At 38.7% G+C, this 22,343-nt stretch overlaps 4 protein-coding genes across 6 annotated transcripts; 1 reads left to right on the forward strand and 3 right to left on the reverse strand.

Annotated features, from left to right (window-relative positions):
* Positions 1-1,132: 1,132 nt before the first annotated feature.
* Positions 1,133-2,274, reverse strand: LOC110849247. 2 transcript variants are annotated; one of them, XM_022096641.2, is made up of 4 exons: positions 2,056-2,274; positions 1,848-1,954; positions 1,660-1,752; positions 1,133-1,571 (listed from the first exon to the last, which is right to left on the reverse strand). In XM_022096641.2, the coding sequence occupies exons 1-4, from the start codon at positions 2,114-2,116 to the stop codon at positions 1,263-1,265; spliced, it is 570 nt and encodes a 189-aa protein (XP_021952333.1). In that variant the 5' UTR covers positions 2,117-2,274; the 3' UTR covers positions 1,133-1,262. The 2 variants fall into 2 exon arrangements, with proteins under 2 accessions (XP_021952333.1, XP_021952335.1); XM_022096643.2 differs by having other exon boundaries at positions 1,848-2,261.
* A 273-nt stretch (positions 2,275-2,547) lies between these two features.
* LOC110848866 lies at positions 2,548-4,703 on the reverse strand. The gene is made up of 4 exons (XM_022096203.2): positions 3,490-4,703; positions 3,347-3,409; positions 3,180-3,275; positions 2,548-3,103 (listed from the first exon to the last, which is right to left on the reverse strand). Exons 1-4 carry the CDS (start codon positions 3,550-3,552, stop codon positions 2,669-2,671), a joined length of 657 nt encoding a protein of 218 aa, XP_021951895.1. The 5' UTR covers positions 3,553-4,703; the 3' UTR covers positions 2,548-2,668.
* A 117-nt stretch (positions 4,704-4,820) lies between these two features.
* On the reverse strand, positions 4,821-8,066 carry LOC110848770. The gene is made up of 6 exons (XM_022096079.2): positions 7,852-8,066; positions 6,736-7,715; positions 6,395-6,620; positions 6,150-6,320; positions 5,256-5,503; positions 4,821-5,186 (listed from the first exon to the last, which is right to left on the reverse strand). The coding sequence occupies exons 3-6, from the start codon at positions 6,455-6,457 to the stop codon at positions 4,928-4,930; spliced, it is 741 nt and encodes a 246-aa protein (XP_021951771.1). The 5' UTR covers positions 6,458-6,620; positions 6,736-7,715; positions 7,852-8,066; the 3' UTR covers positions 4,821-4,927.
* Positions 8,067-9,832: 1,766 nt separating this feature from the next.
* On the forward strand, positions 9,833-22,261 carry LOC110849368 (retinoic acid receptor beta). Of its 2 annotated transcripts, XM_022096774.2 has the most exons (9): positions 9,833-10,277; positions 10,739-11,405; positions 18,611-18,837; positions 18,953-18,984; positions 19,061-19,288; positions 19,350-19,694; positions 19,780-19,963; positions 20,047-20,298; positions 20,371-22,261. In XM_022096774.2, the coding sequence occupies exons 2-9, from the start codon at positions 11,129-11,131 to the stop codon at positions 21,319-21,321; spliced, it is 2,496 nt and encodes an 831-aa protein (XP_021952466.1). In that variant the 5' UTR covers positions 9,833-10,277; positions 10,739-11,128; the 3' UTR covers positions 21,322-22,261. The 2 variants fall into 2 exon arrangements, with proteins under 2 accessions (XP_021952466.1, XP_021952465.1); XM_022096773.2 differs by lacking the exons at positions 9,833-10,277; positions 10,739-11,405 and adding an exon at positions 17,671-18,446.
* The last annotated feature ends 82 nt before the right edge of the window (positions 22,262-22,343 follow it).

The following is a 22,343-nucleotide window of genomic DNA, read 5'->3' on the forward strand; positions in this document are numbered from 1 at the left end:
CATCGTCAGCTTGAAATCTCGTCGTAATGAACCCATTGTCTTTTATTTGTGTAGTACAAAAATTGCGTATAAAATAATTTGGTTGTTACTTCTTTTAAAATAGTTAAGAATTTTATATTTTATTTAGTATTCTCGTTTTTATTTTTACTTTTTAGGAACACTGTGTCTTTATATTTTATATTGGTACATATTGCTTTTTTAAATTTTATTATTAGTCTTGAGAGATCACATTTCTGTTTTTAGTGTATTTTGGTAACTTTGATTTCAATAAAATACATTGAGCGTAATAAATACAATTTCAAATAGCTGCAAACTGTTGCATAGTTTAGCTGCCGATTACGTAAAATAATATCAAAATGCGAATCCGATTTTAATTATTGCCAAAATTTGCACTCTAGTCCACTTTAAATTAAACTCCTTCTTAATAAAACAATGCGAAGAATTTATTTATTTTAACTTAAATATAAGAAGAAGAAGAAAATAAACTTTTCGGTGGTGACTCTAGAATGCCGACTCCCATTGTTTCTCTACCCCAAACCCCGAAATTCGGTTAGTAAGTAGAGAAAAGGGATGCTGGAGAGATCGTGATACAATTAGGATTTCCGGAGTTGGAGAGGGGAGCCGAATATATAGTGAGTTCTTCATTTACTATAACAGCAGCAGAATCCAGTCCGTTTATATCAGCATCATCATCATCAAAACAAGCAGGAACCTTATAAAGAGCAAAATACATAACAAGAGAATTGTATTCATATATAGTATTATGCATTTTAGTATCCATTTCATTCATGCCTCGTCGTCCTTACTACCAAAAAGCACAAGTGGTGGTTGCTGGTGTCATGAATAATCGTGGTGTGTAATGTGCTCTGTAATGGCTTGGTTTTTCCAACAAGTTATGTATGTATGCCTTCATTATGTATATACATTTGCTTAAAAAGACCTCTTTTTTACACGGTGAGCTTTAAATCCACCGCTGTCGTTGTAAAGCAAACACTAAACATTCCGTCTTAAAACAATCAAAATATGACGCAGGCAGATATGATTTCATGAAATTCTTTAAGAGCATTTCTCACCACTTATTACTTCATAAAATTATACGGCATTAATTTTTTTCATATGTATCAGCGTCAAATCCATTAATACGCAACGACGTAATTTATTTTTTTTGTTAAATTATATCTTTTTCATGCATGACAAATCACATTTTCGCAAAATTCAGTCCTTTTCCATACGCAATTTCTTTATTTTGCACTTCGTCATCATCACCCACGCCTCCGCCCGGGACATAAATTCCGTACATATGTGACCACAACTGCCACGTAGGCGAACGTCGTTGCAATTCCCAGGACGAGGGCGATAACTTGAAGTAGCGTTATGATCGGGATGTCTTCAATTTCGGTGACGATTTCATCTAGCGGTGACAACGTTGGAATCGCATTTCTCCTCCGTTTCTCCGACTCCTCCCCTTTTCTCGAGTGGGTGAGATTTAAGAGAGCCAAGTAGACGAGAAATGCGCTGATTTGTACGACCAGGAATCCTGCGACGGATCCTTTTAGTAATCGGACTGATTCCTAATCAGATAAATAAATTGAAAAATAATTCGATTAGTTTTTATCTAATTAACATAAATTTTATTTGAGTGTGAATGTAAATTATTACCAGTTCCACGCCTCGAAATATCAAAAGTCCAAATCCGAGAAAGAGACAAATGTAGATAAATGCGAGTATGAGGGAGAAATATGTCGCGTATGGCTAAATATATCACAACAAATTTTAATATATGAAGAGTTAGACTTTCTGAAATACGTATATAAAATTCCATTTAAGCAAATTTATTAAATTCATACATTATGCCAAACTTCCGAAATTCCGACCACATCTACAAAGAATCCTCCCAGAAATAAGAGTGCGATTGTGATATGCAAACTTGCTCCATAATACGCTGCTCCCCGAACTGACAAGCACATTATATTTCTTGTTGCTCTTTAAAAATTCAAAATTTCCAAAATTTCTTGCACAAATTATACAATTTTAAAACCAAAAAAATATTTTCACCATATCGTAAACACCGTAAGTAAAGATCAAAATATTTATTATCCTGAAACACTATGTACATACGACACAAGATTTCGCTCGGAGCTCGGGAATGCTGATCAACTTCTCAGTCCACATTGAAGCATGGGTGCATCAATGCCCGAGAAAAGTGCCAACTTCTTTAAAACCCTCCTAAATTCGCCTCCTTCTACATGTTTATCCCAGCAGATGTGCTTCCACACGGGGCTGCATTTTGCGACATATATATGACCTATCAAATCAACCAAAAGAAACGAAAAGTCACCACTTTTTGGGCTTTTCGCCAATAATAATTTGCACACGTACATGAAATCCCGACCCCGTGTAGTGTTTCATTACAAAGATTTTAACATTTAATGAGGCTTGCATCCGGTGACGCTATATAACTAACTATACGTCTATTTATGCAAATAGATAGTTAGGCGGCACGGGTCGGTCGTTTATATCAGTCAAATTCATGCAAAATCAGTCCCATTTTAATTCGATTTTTATCGTGTCGTAAAAAAAGTGCGAGTATTTATTTCAGTTTTCTTGCATGACAAATTGACAATATCATTTAAAAAAAATGAGACTAAACTTTCCTGGGTAGTTTTCTCTAAACATGTAAATTTTCCCACTGACCATCCACATATCTTTGTGGCGGTGTCCGAAATCCCATCGTGGTGGACGATGTGCTGCTACCAACAGAACTTCTGCCCCCACCACCACCACCACCACTGATACCACACCCCTTCAAAGTTAGCGTCGCACTGGACGAGAGTGGGACCGAGGATCCACTTCCGCTGCAACTTCCCCTCTCTCGCAGCACGGCCCAATCCCTCCTCGCAATTCGGATCATGTAGAGAAAGTGGGTCGTGAGGAGGACAAAGGTCACGACCAGGTTGAGGGCGAGGGCGGACACTTGCGTGATTCGGTCGTCCTCTTGGAGGTTGTCAAACGTGAGGGAAAGGAGGACGAGGTGGGTCACGAGGACTAAACATTGGAGAATTGTGAGTCCCCCGACGGCAACTTTTAGGAGACGTAAAGATTCCTAAGTTTAAAATGGTTGAAATTATATTAGATTACATGTTTTTGGTTTGGTGAATAATTTTTGTAATTAATATTACACGCTCAATTCCCCGGAAAATGAAGCAACCGAATGCAAATATGAGTATTCCGTAAGTGAATAATATGGCAACCGGTCCAGACCCGATTGACTGAAACTGGAAAAAATATGACCAATTTACCCCTAAATTTAATTTACTTTCTTCCCCAAATATCCGCTTTCACTTACATCTCTCCATTGTACATCGGGCAGATAAGTCCCATACTTTATCACGATGGCCAATCCCAACAACTATGAGTATGTGAAATAATCTCATTTTTTAGAAACTTTCTACCAATCAATTACAAACGAAAATAAATAAATCATCTCACGATTTGTGCCGTCGTTCCAAAATAGGCTGCTCCACGAAATGAGACACAAAATATGCAGCACATTATATTCTGTCTCAATTTCTCTTAATATCTCACATTTTTTTCAGTTGCACAAGGTTTTTCGGGTTTTCAAGTTGCACACATTCCACACAAAACTCTGAACTTTCTCCCACCCACACAATTCCTCAAAACTCAATTCCAGACAAAACTAATGGAACAACTAACAAATCCGACCCGACTCTTGTTTTTCTTCCTGTTTTACTAAATTAATCATTACTTTATTATTACTTCATGATTTTGCAACCGTTACGTTACTGCCTATTACGGCATTAAGACAAGTGTGAAATGACGACTGACTGACTACAAAATCGAATCCTTCTTCAGGATCAGAATCTCTTTAACTTCTTCTTCTGCTTCCGCTTCTCAAAAAATATGGTGCGGACTAGATATGATGTATTAAATATTATTTCATTTTCCGACTCTTATCATCACTCACCAACAACACAAAAGGAAAGAATAAACGCAGTCAGAACTCAATTCGAGTAAACTACACTTTATCACCCTTAGGAATCCTCTCTGCACCACTTATCACTCCCAGAAGAAGAAGACAAGTATATGCTTTATGAACTCTATTCAGTTCAGTTACTCACGTTATTACATTACCCTCACATAATTCCCTTCCTCCATTTTCGTTATGTAGAGTAGAATCATTCGTATTTAATTCGCATAGTTTGAATTCTATCATCATCGTGTAATTGTAGCAGCACAACAACAACAAGGGGAGCTAATTCTGCATGGTACATAAGTTCCTTATGTATGCACCCGTATCTATCACGAACGATGATGGGAATTAAACCATGGTGGCTTCTTTCATAACTTCAAAATTCATATGAATCCTATTGTTCCGTTGGGTGAAGAAGCTTTAAACTACGAAGACTGCGTATGCATGGTGCTTCTGTTTATTTGTTGTTGTTTGAGTTTGTTGCATCACACTGACTTCTTGTATTAACTATAACAAGTCGACAGATAAAGTCAAGTTCCGCTCGTGTCCTTCATCATCATCGTATTAACTAAAAGTCTACGTTAAATAGTAGCAAAACTTAAGTGGCGATGAACGCAACTAAAATTGTATTTTACTTCGTCCCAGCAGCATTACATTAGTTTGTGCAGTATAGTCCTTAATTAATGAAATTTTAAATATGAGTCGTTCTCCTATGGTCGGACCGACTCTCTCAAGTCTGAACCGTTATAAAGAGTAAATAAAATATGGATCACAGTCACACGCTGTACTTTAATTTCCTCGCATTCTTTTCAGCCAAACCGACAAAAAATTTAAATTCTCAAGGCATAAAAAACATTTTATTATTCACACATGACAAAAAAATTTATAACAATTTAAATATCTGTATTTCTCTAAAAGGTAACGATTTACCACAAGCTAGGCTGTACCCACTTCCTCCTCGGCTTCTTCTAATCTCGCGTTCTCACTGTTTTCTTGAATCCTTTCCTGTGTCAAAAAATCCGCAGTGTTCGTCCCTATCGAAATCGTCATTGAGACTGCGGCGACCGAGTTTGATCTCGTCACTGCGGGGTGATTTTGTAGCAAATTTAGGTCAGGAATGTGGACGTCTTTCAGATACAGGGAGGCCGGAAGGTGGGATAATTTCCAATTATTTTCAGGAATTGGTAACGCGTTTCTGAAATTAATTATAGTTTAATTGTCAAATTTTTTCTGTAAATTCAACGTTTTTTAATTGATTACTCACCTGTACAATTTTATCCCTTGATTGCTACCAGTCTTGAGTTGATGGAGATGTCTCCCATATAAAAATAGGACCATTAGGTAGACCACCGTCATGAAAAAGTTGACCAAAAAAATTCCAGCAATCACATTTTGACCCGCTTTGGTCACAATGTCTCCAAACATGACGGAGAAGATTAGTTGAACACTTAGGACGAGGGATTGATACACAGCAAAACATAAGACGGACCATTTCAGTTGAGTCACGGAGTCCTGGAATTAAACGACATTTATACATTACTTATATGTATCTAGTTGCAAAGGTCACTCGTACTCTTATGAGGATGTTTTTATAATATTTTTCAAAAGGAATGTTGGACAATGTTTCGGATCAAATCGTTTTCATTGTAATTCATTCATCATAAGTTTGAACATATTTAAGAAGCTGTGATTTTTTACAGGTGGATTCGTTAAAAACTGGCTTTTTAGCAAATCCGCAAAAAATACAACTCAAAAACTTCAGATTTTATTTCGTGCTTTCTAACAAATTTTTTGGCATTGATTTTGGTTTTCAAATATGTATCTGGGCAAACAATAATCGCCTTTGGTGGACTATTTTGCTAGTGGCTTCACATTAAATTTTAAGACAAAATATAACAAATCTGCACCATGAATTGACCCCACAACTACAAAAACCTTACATTTGAAGCGTCGATTTCTAATTGGGAAATCATACATTTTTTGTCTGCGAGATTAAGCTTGAGAATTTATTACAAAGTCAATTTTTGGCAGATATCGATCTATAAAAAATCACAGCTTTCTAAATATGCTCAAACTTTATTGTAATCAACACAATTTGGTCCAAAACCTTGTCCAACATACCTTTTGAAAAATATTATTAATGTGTCCTCGTACTCACCGTGTCTATCGCTCTGAAGATGAAACACGCAAATAGTGATGCCAAGAGGCAGTACGATGCCACGATTAGCGGCAACTGAGACATGATTAGTGGACTCAGATTAATGTCCGGGTAGTTTGGCGGATTAAGGAACAAATTCACTGAAATTAGTGATATCACAAAGGTAGCGACCTAAATTAAATTGGGAGTCATTCAGTTTTAATCGTAAAATGTCTTTACTAAACCTCAATTAAGTTCTTTCTTACCATGTGTACGGTCACCATAAAGTAGGTTGCACCCCGAAGGGTTGCACAGCAAAAGAAGCACATCTTTATGGCGTTTTAAATGTTACGTATTTAGCGGGTATTTGTCACTCCTAGATTTTTAAAAACTAATTTTCCGCTACATTTTTGCTATAACCGCTTCGAATGGTCAAGATTTGTATAAAATGTACGACGTATTAGAATCGCAAATTCACACGGGATTGAGCTACTGCAAGAATATAAACTAAAGTAAAGCACGCACTCTTTTTATCCAGACTTCTTGATTTATTATTTTATGAGGAAAATGTTGCAAAATAATGTTGTTCCCTCATCTTAATTATTACCTGTATTATTGCCTTATTGTCCCGAGTAATGAGTACTACGATCAGATTCTACACATTGTTTTATGTCAAATTCTCAGCGTATCCAATGTAAACTAGAACTTTGCAACTATGTATGTACATTTAATTTTCGGAGGTTTATTAAAATAAAATAACCCATCTGCTTAAAAAGGAGAGAGATGATAATAAATAGCTACCCTTTGGTCAACTACACTAAAGAATGAGCACCCATTGGGTGGGTGACGCGTTTTTTTTGCCTTGCACCATTTATAGGTCAAGTCAGCCAAAACAAAGAAAGGGAAAGGGTGAAAAATAGTGCATACATATTTTGAGGGGTACCAACCAACAATTACTAACCCCAAATAAGTCATTATAATTTGCTTATGATGAACATTTGCAAATGAAATCCTAAAATTTTATTCCCCACATAGATATTTTTAAAGAATTCCTCAAATTCCTAAAGTCTCCTCATTCCTTACTTTAAGCGGGGTGAATGGGGTTGAATACATAACAGGCGGCGTGGCGTAGGACAGTGATGGGAATATAAGTGTATTCATCTATGTATGTAGTGCAGTAGCATAAAAATAAAAATATTATTATCCTACCATCACAACGAAAGAACGTAAATGCATGCACTTTTTTCTTCTAAAAAGAAGCTCTTAGAAGATATAAAGTTGTTCTCCTTGAGAGAGAGAGAGACGCGTTATTATTGTTATCTGCATTTGCGAGGAGTTCATCTCACAAGCTCGAATTGCATAAGTAAAATAAAGTAGTGATCGTAGTGGTGATGATGTCGAACAAGTACCTTAATTTTACACTTGATATCTTCACAAGCCACGCGAATTTCCCATTATTACAACATGTTACAGGTTTTTCGAGATGGATAAAGTTCCAGTTTCTGCCGTTTAACCCCAGTTCTGTTCCTTGGTCGGGACTTGGTTTACAATCCTCCTCGTTTCGTGCATGGTTAAACATTTGAAAATCTAAACCATAATATTTGGACATCATTATCGTTACTATCACCGTCAGATCTTCATCGTCCAAATATTTACGTAATCCAGTAATCAACCAAAAGTAAGTATTTGGATGACTGAACTGGCTAAACTTTATGCTCCTCACCAGTTTCTTGTCTCATTTCGCCAACCAAACCACACCACAAGGAGCGATAGGATCGTAAAATGCAACAGTTTGTCTGCCAGCCAGCCAATGTTACGTTTCTTGTTTTACTGTCTTGATTTGCCACGCCAAATAGATAACTTTTTCTACACTCCCATTGACGTAGTTGGATGGATGTAAGCAGTTCCTCCAGTTCTTCTCCATGGGTGCGGATTATCTATACTTCTACCCGATATCAAGCTTAGGAATTTCCGAGTTTTGCGCATATTACGATTTTGCGATGGTTGCACACACATAATTTTACACACGGCATCAGTATAACCGGTCGGTTAGGCGTGACGCCCGCTTTCAGCAAAGTGCAAGTGCACCTATCCACCAGATACATATCTCTCCTAGAGCAATTTGTACTTACCAAAAGGATACAAATGTATACGACTCCAGCATAATTTAATGTATTTTATCGAGTTTTTTTCGTTCATCGGGTTCATTTTGTGGTTTGGTTGGGTTTGGTGAGACGGAATAGTACCTGGAATTTAACCAGTAATTACTTACCTACGGTCATTTATCTGGAGGACATAGGGATGGTAATCCGTATCCTAAATTAACCGATCCGTAGGATAGGATCGGATCGGATCGGATTTGCTCGCTTTAGGATCGGATCGGCTCCCGGTTCTACTCGAAATCCGATGCGATCCGATCGTAGGATATCCGCGGATGATATGTGTGAGACACCTTGTGTCTAACTATGGAAATACTTTACCAGCTGCTTTTCTTTATTTATTGGAACGGTTTTTGGTGAGTTCATCACATGGCGTACATTACCCGAATGAGCCGAATTATCCTATTATTTTACACCAGTTATTTTTATTTTGGCGTTCAAATTATTCAATTTAGTATGATTTCAACGCCAAAATAATAACATAATTCGGCTCGTTCGGGTAATGTACGCCATGTGATGAACTCACCAAATGTGAAACGAGTTTACATCGGATGATCCGAGGATCCTGTGCGATCCTAGGATTTCATCGGTTCGGATCGGATCGGATTGTCTGATCCTCGGATCCTCTATCCGATCCGTGTGAAAATCCGATCCTATCCAAGTTTTTACGATTCTAGGATAGGATCGGTTACGGATTACCATCACTAGGAGGACATGTCCAAATCTGGAGAATCCGGCTTCACCCAATAATGCATAATTATGTAAGTGTCTAATTAAATGCAATAATTTATGTATTTATGCACGTACTTACATAATTGCGCACCCTTATTTATTTATTTATTTATTTTGATCCATGCCACACACGTGAAAGTAATCGTACTGCATTAACTCAATGCATCACAATTACTTTAATATACGTCCCCAAATCTGATATGATCTCATTTTACCCAATTTTGCACAAGTACCTGCAAAAGTCACATGCACGCATAACTCACTCAACTCTCGTCACCTGTCGCAAGTCTCATTTTAATCCGTAAATGCAGTCTCATTTCATTCCGTTGCTGCTGCATTCACATTTTCCACTGTTCACCCACCCACTTGAAATGCTCCCTGCCCGGCTCGTCATTTGTGTCGTTCGCATTCTTCTTTTTGAAAAAGTTTACAAGAAAATGATTCGGTTTAGCCAAGCGAATCATCAAGCTTTTAGTTCTTTTTTATCCATTTTATACATCATTCTATGGCACATGTTGTTATCCGTTCGTCCTCGTCATGAGTTCTCCTTGGCGAATAAGACGAGGTACATAAAAGGTGGCTAAACCTTCAATCTTTAAAACCTCCACTCCAAACCTTCACATGCATAATAGATCAAAAGGAGGACTAAAAACGACCAAGACGAAATTATAAGAATTATTATGCAGCCTCAGCTCGTCGCTCGTCGTGATGATGATCATCATTATTTATCCCTCCATTCACGGACCTGTTGAACTCACCACATCAAACCAAAACTTGCTTCAAAGAGAAGTAGTGATCTTACACAGGAGTTGGTTGGAGGATTGGAGCAAAAGGTGGGCAAAAGTAGCAAAAGTGAAGCATAGCATTAGGCAGAAAACGTGGAGAGAGAATCGTGTTCTGCACAGTTCCATCCATCCATTCCTTTTTCCAGCCAAGCCAAGCCAAAACCTAAGCCATCCGAGTTCATGCAGTCTCACAGAGGAAGAAGAGCTTAAAAAGCACCCACTTCACTCCCAGCTAACGTCATTCATCATTATGGTGGCAAAGGAAGGAACGGTTGGATTTGGATACTGATTCGGATTTTATTCGCCTAAGCGTATTAAAATCTGGAAAGTATCAAAGATCAAAGGACCAATACTGAGCTATTATTATTGTTATTTTGTGGCATTTTCAAGAAAAAATCTCCAGACCTATAGAATTCCAGCCTCTCGTTACGTACGCATGCAACCCGTCACAAACAACAGAATTCTGGCATTTGGTAAGTCTCGACTTCTTTTATTCGTTTTTTGAGACATGTAGAAATCTGAATATAAATTGAGTCGGCGGAGGAATATTTTTTACTTATTTGTGTGCATATGCCTGGAAAAATGTCTGGTTTATAAGAAAAAAGGAATTAATTGAATGAAATCGTCGAACCCATTCTTGATATAAAAAACTTTCTTTAACGAATGGGAAAGAAATGCGCATGGCTTTCGTCGTTCGGCTTTCATGTGTTTAGTTGAACATGCCGACATCAAATTATTAACGAGTTTTACTTATGCATTATGTCGCATACGATAAATAATACATGTCATAAATATAAACTCGATAGCACCAGCATAACCTCATGAACCCATTTATTCATAAAAACTGGGAGGTTTCCTTTCCGCGAACAATGCACCAACCAAAGTTTCCTAAATAGAATCATGAATTTTAAAATCAATTCGAATCCGATTTCAGCTTGAATGGCGAATCAAAATACCATCAACCCTATAACCTTGAGCCCAGAGAGGCAGAAATATGACGACACTTTAAACGGCAAGCGTATAGCGTTGAATATTTAAAGACGGTCTAGTTCCGTTTTTTCCGCCTCGTCCACTCCTATCAGCTATCATTATTATCTATCGACTCCAATTCTCCATAGTCGGCACAATAAACAACTACTAACCCATATAAAGCGATGGCTATCGATTATTCGAACCACTACTGTCATCACCAATAAGCTCGAAGGTTTTGACACCTTAAATACTGACCAAACCCGACAAGCAGACCGTATTCAGTCAATTGGATTGGATTGAATTGGATTGAATAACAAGGGTGGCGTCGATTCGATAATAAGCAAATAGCAAAATGTTTGGAGGTGGTGAAGTTATCAAATTCACCAAGACTAAAGCCAGCCCTAAACCAAATGGGAACGGGGTTTATCATCATCACGACGACGACTATGACGAGGATGACCATGACGACCACGATCACACCCCTTCCTACCCACTGCCCCCACCCGAGTATCATCACCACCACCGTCAATTCCAGGATCACCCCTACCTATTTGAACAGGTCATGAATGGGAGGGAGGATTCAAATTATGGTGGGAGGCGACCACACCCACACGCAGTCTTCTACCCTGGTAAGTATTAGCTTACGTAACTATGTATAATACTTACTTGACATATTAGTTTGCACAGTTTGGGAGGACATTTTTGAACAATTTATTGACAATTGGCATTATGCACTTAAATATTTGTTGGTTCATGACAAATAAGTACATAAACTTTGATCGTCAATCAAACAAGCCACCTACGCGTTCACTCTGACATGATGAAATTTCCTTCCTTCGTCTCCTCCTCAGCAGAGAACAAAGTTTCATAAGAGATTTATCCACCCGGCGTGGGATAATCTGTCAAAAGCAACATCACGACATTTATTTCTCTCTCTTGTTCGACAAATTGACAATTCAAGTTGTAATCAAAATCGTTTTTATGTCTCGCTCCTCGCTCCTCACTCTACTTTATGACAAAATCTATTTTATGAAGTAAGAAAACTATAAAGTGTTGTGTATAACAACGTCTGCTGGCGTGTCGCTGTCGTGCCAAATAACTTGTACTGATTCGAGTCATCAGGAAAAAAAAGTTATCAGAGAAAACTTTCTCCTCGCTCTCCTCCTCTTTCTCTGTACACGTATTTCGTGTGTTTAGAATTTTATTTTTCTTCCCCATATGGACGAAAACAAGGCATTGCATACATACATGCATATGTACATCATGGTATCCACGGCATGGCGATACTGCTGCTAGTTCGCCGGCACAATAAATTAATCAGAAGTCGTACAATAACTCTTTTTCTGGGTAATAGACGCGCATGTAATTTAATTTTCTTTTCCGATAAATTAATTTGTTCCCCTTGTGTAACAGGTATCTAATGGTACGAGAGAAGGGTCATAAAAGCATAAAATTCATGGTCTGCTGTAAAGCTCGTGTAGGTTGCTGTGCTACATCCATTTTTAGATCGCTTGCTCTTTCTCCACTAGAAACCTTGGAGTTTAGCCCTTATCGAAATACTTATATGTACCATGCCATCCAGCATTATTTCCTCGTCCGTGTCGGGTCAAGTCGAATAGCACTTCCTCAAATATTACATACGGGTCGTTTTACTTGCCAATATATACGTATAGGTATCGCCATGCATAATAAAACTCTTAAAACGAGACTGGTTCGGTTGACCGACTTTGCAGCATGTCTCATTCCATTAACTTTTAATAAAGATGGGAAAGCAAACGTATCAAGACATAAGTAAGTTTTTAAATAGGGGACCATCAACTATCCTGTCGCAAAAGTAAACAAGCTTGTTCTTGTCCCGCAGTATTATGTAGAGGTACTTTTCTGCCAAAAGTACGTATGTATTGCCGGCGAGAGAAAGTGGTAAAAATAGGGAAAATGTACTACGTGACCGCCACCACCACCAGACCAGCCATCCATCCTCGCATACATAATAATACGCTTTCTCTTTACAATCCATCCATGAACCAGTCGACCCGGCCACTTACTTACATACAGAAATACGAATGCGTACCCGTTTCCCCGGAGAGAGCAGGTATCCCTTTCTCGATAATTCGTCTCATTCACGACAACCTTCTTGTCTTAGTTCCTCCTACTTTCACCCGTTCCATGAGGCTTTGTCTCCTCGTCATTTTACATACAATACCTTCTTCCACCAACGGTTACGCGATGTTACATGCTCGTCTCCTGATTCAGCACCGGTTCAGTTCTGTCTACGTATTGTTTTTAGTTGAAATGAAAACAAAAGCCGTGTCAAATCCCACTACTCTATTGATCAGGAGCATATCCAGTCGAGTTAATGGGGTTAGAACGTTATATAAAAGGTGGAATTCCTTCGAAATAATTAATCATGGTTATAAAACACGTCCTCATCATCAGAGGAGCTCTATTTTATGATCCACCTCATTTTGGACAGGCTTTATTACTATTATTTACTTAAGAAGCTTTGGATAAACGACGCAATTATTAATTAGGCTGAGTAGGAGTGGAGGAAACGTTAATCCTCGATGGATGAATTTCCAGGATTATGTATTGACTGGCAGGGTGACGACTCGAGGCGCGTGTAGGGGACGTGAAGTAAATGAAACTACTTTCATTTCATGAATCCTTTGAGAATTTGGTGGAGGTAATTGATACTCGGCTACCTTTCACCATATTTAATGTACTCTTACCGAAAAGTATGGCATTTTCCTAATCAAAGGACTATATTTAGTTCATGTATAATGCTTCCTCTGATTACTCATTTGGTCCTTTTGCCATTGGATAAAGTATCCGAGACTGGATCAAAAAGTGTCACAAATGGCAAAAGTAAATAATACCTTTCCTACATACATAAATACTCTTTTCAAAGAACGGGACTTGGCACAAAGAAACTAATTACGGCACGGATCAGGTATCAGGACTACATTTTTTCCTGAAATTACTTTCTCGACGTGTCAGAAATCTATTTTCTTCAGAGGGGACAGCACGTGTCTGTCCAGGGCAGAGGAGCACTCACAGTAATTACACATACAACAGAGCAATGAGACCCGTGTCGCATCAAACCCATTGAGACAGATTTTACCCTTTTTTCCGAATGGGGGCCCTTTTTGGTGGATGGGATTGACAGGTAGATTTTTCCACACACGTTGATCCGGAAAATAAAGTAGTTATTGTTATTAGTATTATTGTCGCCGTGTCGATTATAATTCCCACGACGGCATCTGATCCTCACACACTGACATAAGTTAGGATTCGATTCTTGCTCTCCCTTATAAACGAGCGACCTCAGTGATCTTTCCTCATTCGGGTTCTTTCTTCCGAGACTCTACAATATTGCGTAAGGTGGGAATTGTCAGTCAGTCGAGTTTGTGAAAGCACGTCAGAGTCCAATAAACCTGTAGAAGCGTCTTTTGAGTAAGTATCACTTTCCCCATCGATATCTAAATAATAGCATAAATCAGTATTGCGTATTAGTATTTCGTATCATTTTACTAATTAAGTACATATCAGCTCATCTGCATATTACAAGAAAAGATACAAAATATCAAAGTGTTCATTTACCCCAAATACCTGAAATAAAGAAAAAAAAGTGCATGTAAATGCATAAAAATTTAGTAAAATGGTATCTACATTCCAGGGCATACACTTAAATAGGAAATTACCTACTTATTACCTAGGAATTCACATCATTGAAACGTTTCGTATGCAAAAATATCACATGATTCATCTTGTTTCTTCTCTTTTTATGTGCATCTCTTCATTATTAAAGACATTGTTAATGTTCCACCCGCACTATTATCTATCCATGTAGTGGATAAATTGCATATAAATATCTCATCAGGCTAGTTACCACCAGTATGTTTCAAGAACAGATACACGACATTTCCATTATTATCGCATTCTCTGTGTCGTGAAGAAGACCGAGCTGATTGTCTTTTCCTCTTAAGACAGAGTGAATTTGCAATTCTATTTACGATCCTTTGGGTTTTACTTACTGGAAGAATACAGGCATCCACTGACTGGCATGACTTTACAAAATTATTCTATGTATTTTTGTTATGCTTCCACGAATTTAATGGCAGCAGTCTCGTCATCTTCTTCCGCGAATTGCAATCATTACAAAAAATAGGTATCTACTTACACATGCAGAGAAATATCTTGGTAGGTATTAAAGTGAGTTAGTGAGCGTGGGCATGTTGTGTGTGTATTATTACGCGCACAATAATACCAGACCAGACTAGATAACCCTGGTCTGCTGTACCCCGTGTACCAATTGACTTTGACTTGTTCTCTGTCTTTGCACATAAAAGGCGTCCATACGTTATATGTAATGTGAAACTAGTCTTTTATGCAGCTCGCCTACTGCTTCTGTGATTAAATTTCCATAAAAACCTCTATACGCTTGCATAGCATAGCCCGACCGAACCAGGTCTATTTACATATGTATGTATGTACATATTACTCTCTGTAGTACAGTCTAGAACCAATTTTTTTCTCTAAAACCTGCCTGAGAACAGGTACAATTTCTTAATTAAATACATTTTACACATTTTCGCCACTGAAAATAGCTTGAGTTCTCTCTCGAGGGACAGAGAGATTGAGAAATGACGGGTGCATGAGGAACCCTCTCGTCGTTACAGGATATCAAAAAGGAGAACATGATATGCAGATTGTTGTTGCAACAAATGAGTCTTGAGTATCAAGTCTCGTTGTTCCTTTCATCTTGAAATGAAAGTAATTTCAGGGAAAGTAAAGCTCATTTCATCATCTTCTCTTCCCCTCTCGGGCTTTGTTCTTTCTGGAAGAAAAGTAAGCCATGCATGCATACATATGTATCAAGTCGACCATGTTATCCAATCTCATTCGAACTCAGAGCCTACATATTTATGTGATACGATACATAAATAAAACACACATTATCATTGCACTCGCTCACTTCACGAAAGTGCAATTGTGATGGAATGGATGTACTTGACGACAACAAATAAAATATGTAATACATTACATACCCTCCAGTTCTCCGCCCCATGTGTTACGTATTTTGTGTGCATGCACATTAATTTTATTTTTTTGCACCAAATAAAATTAGATAAGTATGTATTATGTATCTGTCTAAACAGAATTGCAATATGCAAACCACAATACTTTAAATCACACATTTTGCATATTTACCACCTACTAAAAGTTTCACCTGTGCATCTGTTCTTGAAATCATATACGAATATTATTGAGACAATGTAGAAAAAGTCCGCTTATTACTTTACTTTTTCGATTACGTCAGTGAGTTAACCAGTTTCAGATTAGAAATAAATCAAGTCATCGCCAATAAAATATTTAAAACATGATGGCAGTTAGTTCATCATTCATTATCATCACTACTACACCACGGTCTCCTGTCACCTCTCTCTCAAGCGACCAATTTATTACTTACACTGCACTCGATTCAGCATTAAAAAAATATGAATGCATGTATTTTTACAACGACTATATCGCATATTATATATCGTCATGTGCCCAGTGGTCGAGTCGTTGGAGCGTCCAAATTACCTACCTGACTCGAATAGGTATCTATTATGCGACGTTATCAGTTGAGTGGTTTGGTTCATCGCCAGTTGTTACTGATTATTGCTAGCTAGGTAGGTCTTCTTTATCCTTGTCCTGGGTACGTTATCTGCCCGGTGACACGTTATGGACTAGTGAATCTGATGACGACAATTATACAAGTAAATCCTATTAATAAATAATGCTGGGCTTAATTGCTGTTCACACTCTGCGCTCTCCTCGCCTAATATGTAGTTTATACCCTCATTTATAGTTAAATCGGATCGGTGTTACAATTATTATCGCGGTGTGCAAAAAAAATTCAATTCAATTCAAGGTGACTTTTATGGCTTGTGGTTCGTTACACCAAACCCAACGTGTGCAATCAAACGTATGTACATACATACATCAATTCCATAGGGCTCACTTTAGCCAGGGAGTTGAATAACTAATTGTGCATTCGTAATATTCCATCTACTTCCATATAACAGGGTTACTTTACTCCTGCAAATGTACATTACTTATATGTGATCCATCAATTTACTTATTTATCTCTCTCTCTTACTGGCCCAACTGTGCTAAATTATACGTTAAACGCCGCCAATAGCATCCACCAACCAAGCATAATATGTAATGTTCGTACTGCATGCACTCAAACTACCACAACCAGGCATAAAGAACACGAAGGAAGGTAACCTTCAATCCATTATTTCCATCCATCCATTCGTGCGTACCAGGTTTCGTCCATTTTTATGTCATTAATAAAATCTTGAATTGCACATACTTACCAACAACTTGCTGCACTTTGAAAGCACTCGATCGGTACATGCTTCAAGTTGCCTTGTGTTTTGCAACACAATTATTATCCATGGGTATGTCTCAAGGTCGATCCTTTGTACCACATCACATTACTTACATCCTAGTCAATCCGGTTCTTTAATCCAGACTGATGGATGGATAGCAATTTACATTTAGGATTGTTGTGGGAAAGAAAGTGCCATGAGGAGGATGGATGGGAGAGAAGTATAAAATATGGACGAATTAGACCACAAAATCTATAAATGTGCACTATCATCAACTTATAGTAGAGTTGCCTCTCGCCTCCAAATTCACTTAGCTTGCGCAATTCATCATTATCATTAAACGCTGCTGTGATGGGGCTGTGATGGTTGTTAGTGTGGTATACAGTTTATGGATGTTTGTGGTAGGTATGCTGCTGCGCTATATGGCTGATTATTCTATGGGACTGGTTACGTATTGACTTTGCTGGAGATTTACATACTGTACATCGTGACGATATGTACTCAGTCGTCCTATTGAAGAGAATAAGAGATCACCCCATGTAATAATAATCCTTGTTAGAAGCAGTCGGTTGGGGACAAGCGTTAGTTGAAAAGCTATAACTGGATTATATCCAGATCAGTTAAAGACTTGGTTGGTTAATCTACTTGACTACCTGTCTCGATCTTGAACCAGTTATTCGTCTTTAGCCGTTCCGAGAAGTGAGAGACATTCAAGTTGAATGAGCCAAGAGCAATTTTACTAGGAGCACAATTTACGATAATTCTCTGGATTTATTGGATATACCCACATTGTAACGTAGAATTGTTCTATTTTCCTACAAAATTTTGTGGTTTGGTCGTCTCGTGCCGTCACGGTAGTAATATTCTAATCCATTCCGAGATTCTTCCCCGTATGCAAATGGTTTAGCAGCAGCTTCTTCAGAAATACATAATAACGTGTTCCATTGCTGCTTATCCAATCTGAATTTTCTGTCATGTTGGACTTGGAGATGGACTTGGACGTAATTGGTGGCGGGGTCGTGTTGGGAAGGCCCAGCGTGATACAGGAAAACCCAATGAACCTAAGCAACGGCAGTAGTAGGCATCAGAATGGGTCATCTCCTTCCTCGGGGCATGGGAGCGAGATCAATGAGTACGAAGATCAGTACAGGCTTCCTTACAGAAAGCGATACAGTAATAATTCTGCTGGCTATCCAAGCAGCATTTCATCACCGGAAGAATATTTTGTTCCGTCGTCGTCGTCAGGAGAGTCTTCGCCGTACTATTCGGTCAACAATTTCGCTACTGGTACTTGTAATAGTTTTACTTTATGGGGTGACATTAATTTTCATGACGCACGCATTTTAAAACTAGAGATTTACGTAACTCCTCTGACTGAATTATTTATTACGACAAGAACAAACTTTCTAACTTTCTTGATTTCACGAGATCTAATTTCAATATTTTCTCAGGAATGGAAAGTGACCACAGCAGTGAGGGAGGAAATGGACACCAGCATCATCCTCTGGGTCACAACAACTTGACCAATTCTGCTTCGCCAACTACGGAAATGGCATCGTCCTTCATTCGAAGAACGTCTGAAGGGAGTTCCGGCACCTCGACCAGCCCCCCTTCTGGCCGTGCAGGGGCCAATCAATATCAAAATCATCACAACAGCAGGAACTCCAAGACGGCAAAGGTATGTAAATAAGATAATCATCTAACTAACTACTTAAGTAGCTCATGCTAATTTCATGCGTGCACATGCATTTACATATTTTCTAACCTAATTCTTACAAAATATTCTTGTGCAGATTTGCGAGGTTTGTGGGGACATTGCAAAAAGGTACATAAGTTCCAAGGATAGATACATTTATTTCTGTATTATAGGCCCACATTAATACTTGAATACTTTTTGATAGTCTCCACTTTGGAGGGTTATCGTGCGACAGCTGCAAAGCGTTCTTTCGCCGATCCGTCCATAAGGATGCCCACCTCCAATTCTCCTGTGGTTACGACAATTCGTGCCACATTAGCAAGCAGACGCGGAAATCTTGTCAAAAGTGCAGATTTGAGAAATGTATCCGGATTGGGATGGAAAAGAAGTGGGTCATGTCGGAGGAAGAACGGAAGCTTTTGAATTATCAGAGGTAACCATTTCAAAATGATCAATTGAAATACTAACTAATCCAATAATTAATTATCTATCAGGGAGGTTAAAAAGATCAACAAGTCTCAAGCACAACACCAGCAACCCCAGCAGGGAGGCAGCCCTGTCAATGGGGTTGGGGGTGGAACATCGCCATCAGAGTCAAGCAGTGAGCAGTCATCGTCCAACATCCATCACGACTCTGACCCCGAAACACCAACTGAATACATTCCTAACGTGGACGAAATGCTGAACTACATGTCGGCAGAGGAACAGCGCAATATTCGAGAAATTTGCGAGTACTATCGCATTGCTTATGATAAAATTCCATACAATGTTCCGAAAACAACGGAGGGTTTGCGAAATACATTGCAAGTAATTGGCATGTTCACTACAATTTTGCGAAGGTGTGGAATTTTTCAATTCTTGAAAGAATCATAGTGTGTATTGTCAAATTATGTATTTCAACTTATGCTACTTTTTCTGTTTCAGGTTTGCATTTTTCTCGAAACTAGTCCCAGAATTTCGCGATTTGAACAGGGAAGATCAAGGGAACTTGTTGAAGGCAAGCGTTCTGGAAATGGTCATGCTGCGTGGAGCTCTTTCGTTTGATATTGAGAACCACCGCTGGCCCAACACTAATCTGGAGTTCCTGAAAAATTGTCCACAACTGCGGGTAATTACAACGTTTCCTCGTAGCCTCAAAATTTTCAAATTCGAAAAGTGTACATAATTCTTAATCATAAATGTAATACTCAGGTTCAAGACATGCAGAACCTCGTCTCTCCCGAGCTATTCGAAATGCATATGAGCTTCATCAAACGGATTCAAAATTTAAAAGTTGACGAGCCCACCGTCATGCTTCTCCTCCTCATCGTCATGTTCTACCCGGAACGGTCAGAACTCGAGGATGTCGCAAAGGTTAACAAGGCTCAGGAAAAATATTGCGAACTTCTCAGCAAGTATGTCAACTGGCGATATGGGAAAGAGGGCAAAAAGCTGTACCCCAAAGTACGCAAAAATCCATTTTCTACTTTACTTAACTTTCTTTCTTTACCTAATAAACCCAACTTTCTCTTTCAGTTGTTAACTCAACTCAGCAACCTCCGTCAGTTGAACGACTTGCACACCGAGTATCATCTCAATCTTGCTGAAAAGGAGGTAAACGTCATTCGGCAAGATCTTACTCAGCTCCACTTGAATCCATACCCTCAATGGAAAATTGTCACCACTGAAAACTCACCAGCTACCACGGCCCCTCACTCCCCCCAGTTCCCACCTTTACATCCCACAGCAGACGAAGCCTCGCCCCCATCATTCCACCCACCACAGGTTGGGGAATACTCTCTTCCATTGTCTCACCCACAGCAACAAACTCCCACAACCCCACCCGGCAGCAGCAACATTGGTCCTATCCGATCATCTCACCACAACCATCGCATCCATTCCCGAATGCGAGAAGCTTTCCTTCGCCGTATTCCTCACCTTATCGACGATCCTTTCGCTCCTCTCATGACGCCAGAGGACATGGCCACAATGGGACAACAGTTCAGCGGACTTGCCTCCCACATTGCGCAACAACCCGTGGCGGCACAAGCGCCACAACCCGAACGCGCACCCTTTGACCCGTGGCAGCCTCGTCATAGTCAACAAGAAACTGCCAACAGATCTCAGCAGCAAGCCTTCGCTGCACCACCGAACTTGGCTCAGTTCAGTCAAGGAGGGTTTGATCTGGACAAGATGCCACAGGGTATTCAAAGCATTGTGGAATCGCTAAACCCTGAAACGCTAGCCCGGCTTCGGAGCATGTTCTTTGCAGGGGCATTTAATGGCGTGGCGCCCTCAGCCACGTCGACTGGAGGGGATGGAGCACCCCCAGGGGCAGCTTCTGGTTTAGGTCTTGGTGGTGGTGGTGGTGCCATCACACCGGGACTTTTTGCCAACCTGGCCACTGCAGAGGGTCAAGGTGGTAACAATTTGGCTAATTTGATTGCAGACTTTACTGCTCAGAACCGAGAAATGCGTCCAAATTGAAGAATCCCCCCTCACTTTTAGTTTTGTGTTTGATGTATCTTTCAACTATTGTATCGTGTTCAATGTGTAATCATATCATGGTCATTGGCATGTCGTGTTCCATCCAAATTCACACAGTAAAATTAACTGGCGTCCATGCATAAATATAATTACTAATATTTACACATATGTATGTACGTATGTACACGGGCAGTACACCCAACATTTACAAGTTAATACGTAATTAATAAGACTATCTACTACATAATTGTCAAAAAAAACGTATTTTAAAATTCTCTTACAAAAAAAAACTTGACGTGATCTTCACATTTTAAATATTTGTGACGTGATATTGTAAAACAATTCCGAAATTTTGTGGTGTCTAGAAAAATTTGTTCCTCTTTCCTAATTGTTAAATTTAAAAGGTGTGACTACATGTTCTAGTTTTAAATATCTTTACTATAACTATGCGTATTTTGGTGGCATACTTATTTCCAAGTATTTAGCCAGACTTGTCCAAAATGGTAAGGAAAAGTGTATGTGATAAAAATGTAAATAATCCAACATTCGTATCGTACAATATTTTTTTGTAGATTCACATATTTCAAACAATTTTAAATGTTCCTCTCCTTTTGTCAAGAGAAATGCTACGCTTTTTCAAGTACGATCTTCATGAAGAGAAATATGTCAATTTCAACATAGAATTTGCACAACACAGTTTGGCAAAATTTACATAAATGGCTCATCATTGTCAGAAAATGTAATGACTCAATTGGTTCGTAATACACTAAAATTGCTGTACATAACAATAAAATATTTGTGTAAGGGAGCTTCTGGTTGTTGTTTAGTAGTATTAAAAGTGGATTTTGTGCGTCCCGTGATCAATAATGATGTGTGTGTACGTAATAATATTATTTTTCGTTGGAAATAAAAGTGATTTCAATTTCTGTTTGTAAAAAAAGTGTCATTAATTCCACTTATTCGGCCCGAATGACTAATCATTTGAGGGCAAAGCACGTTCAACCCAGACTTTTGTGTGGTAA

This window comes from Folsomia candida, unplaced genomic scaffold (genome assembly GCF_002217175.1).
Source record: "Folsomia candida strain VU population unplaced genomic scaffold, ASM221717v1 Fcan01_Sc004, whole genome shotgun sequence".
Lineage (NCBI taxonomy): Eukaryota > Metazoa > Arthropoda > Collembola > Entomobryomorpha > Isotomidae > Folsomia > Folsomia candida.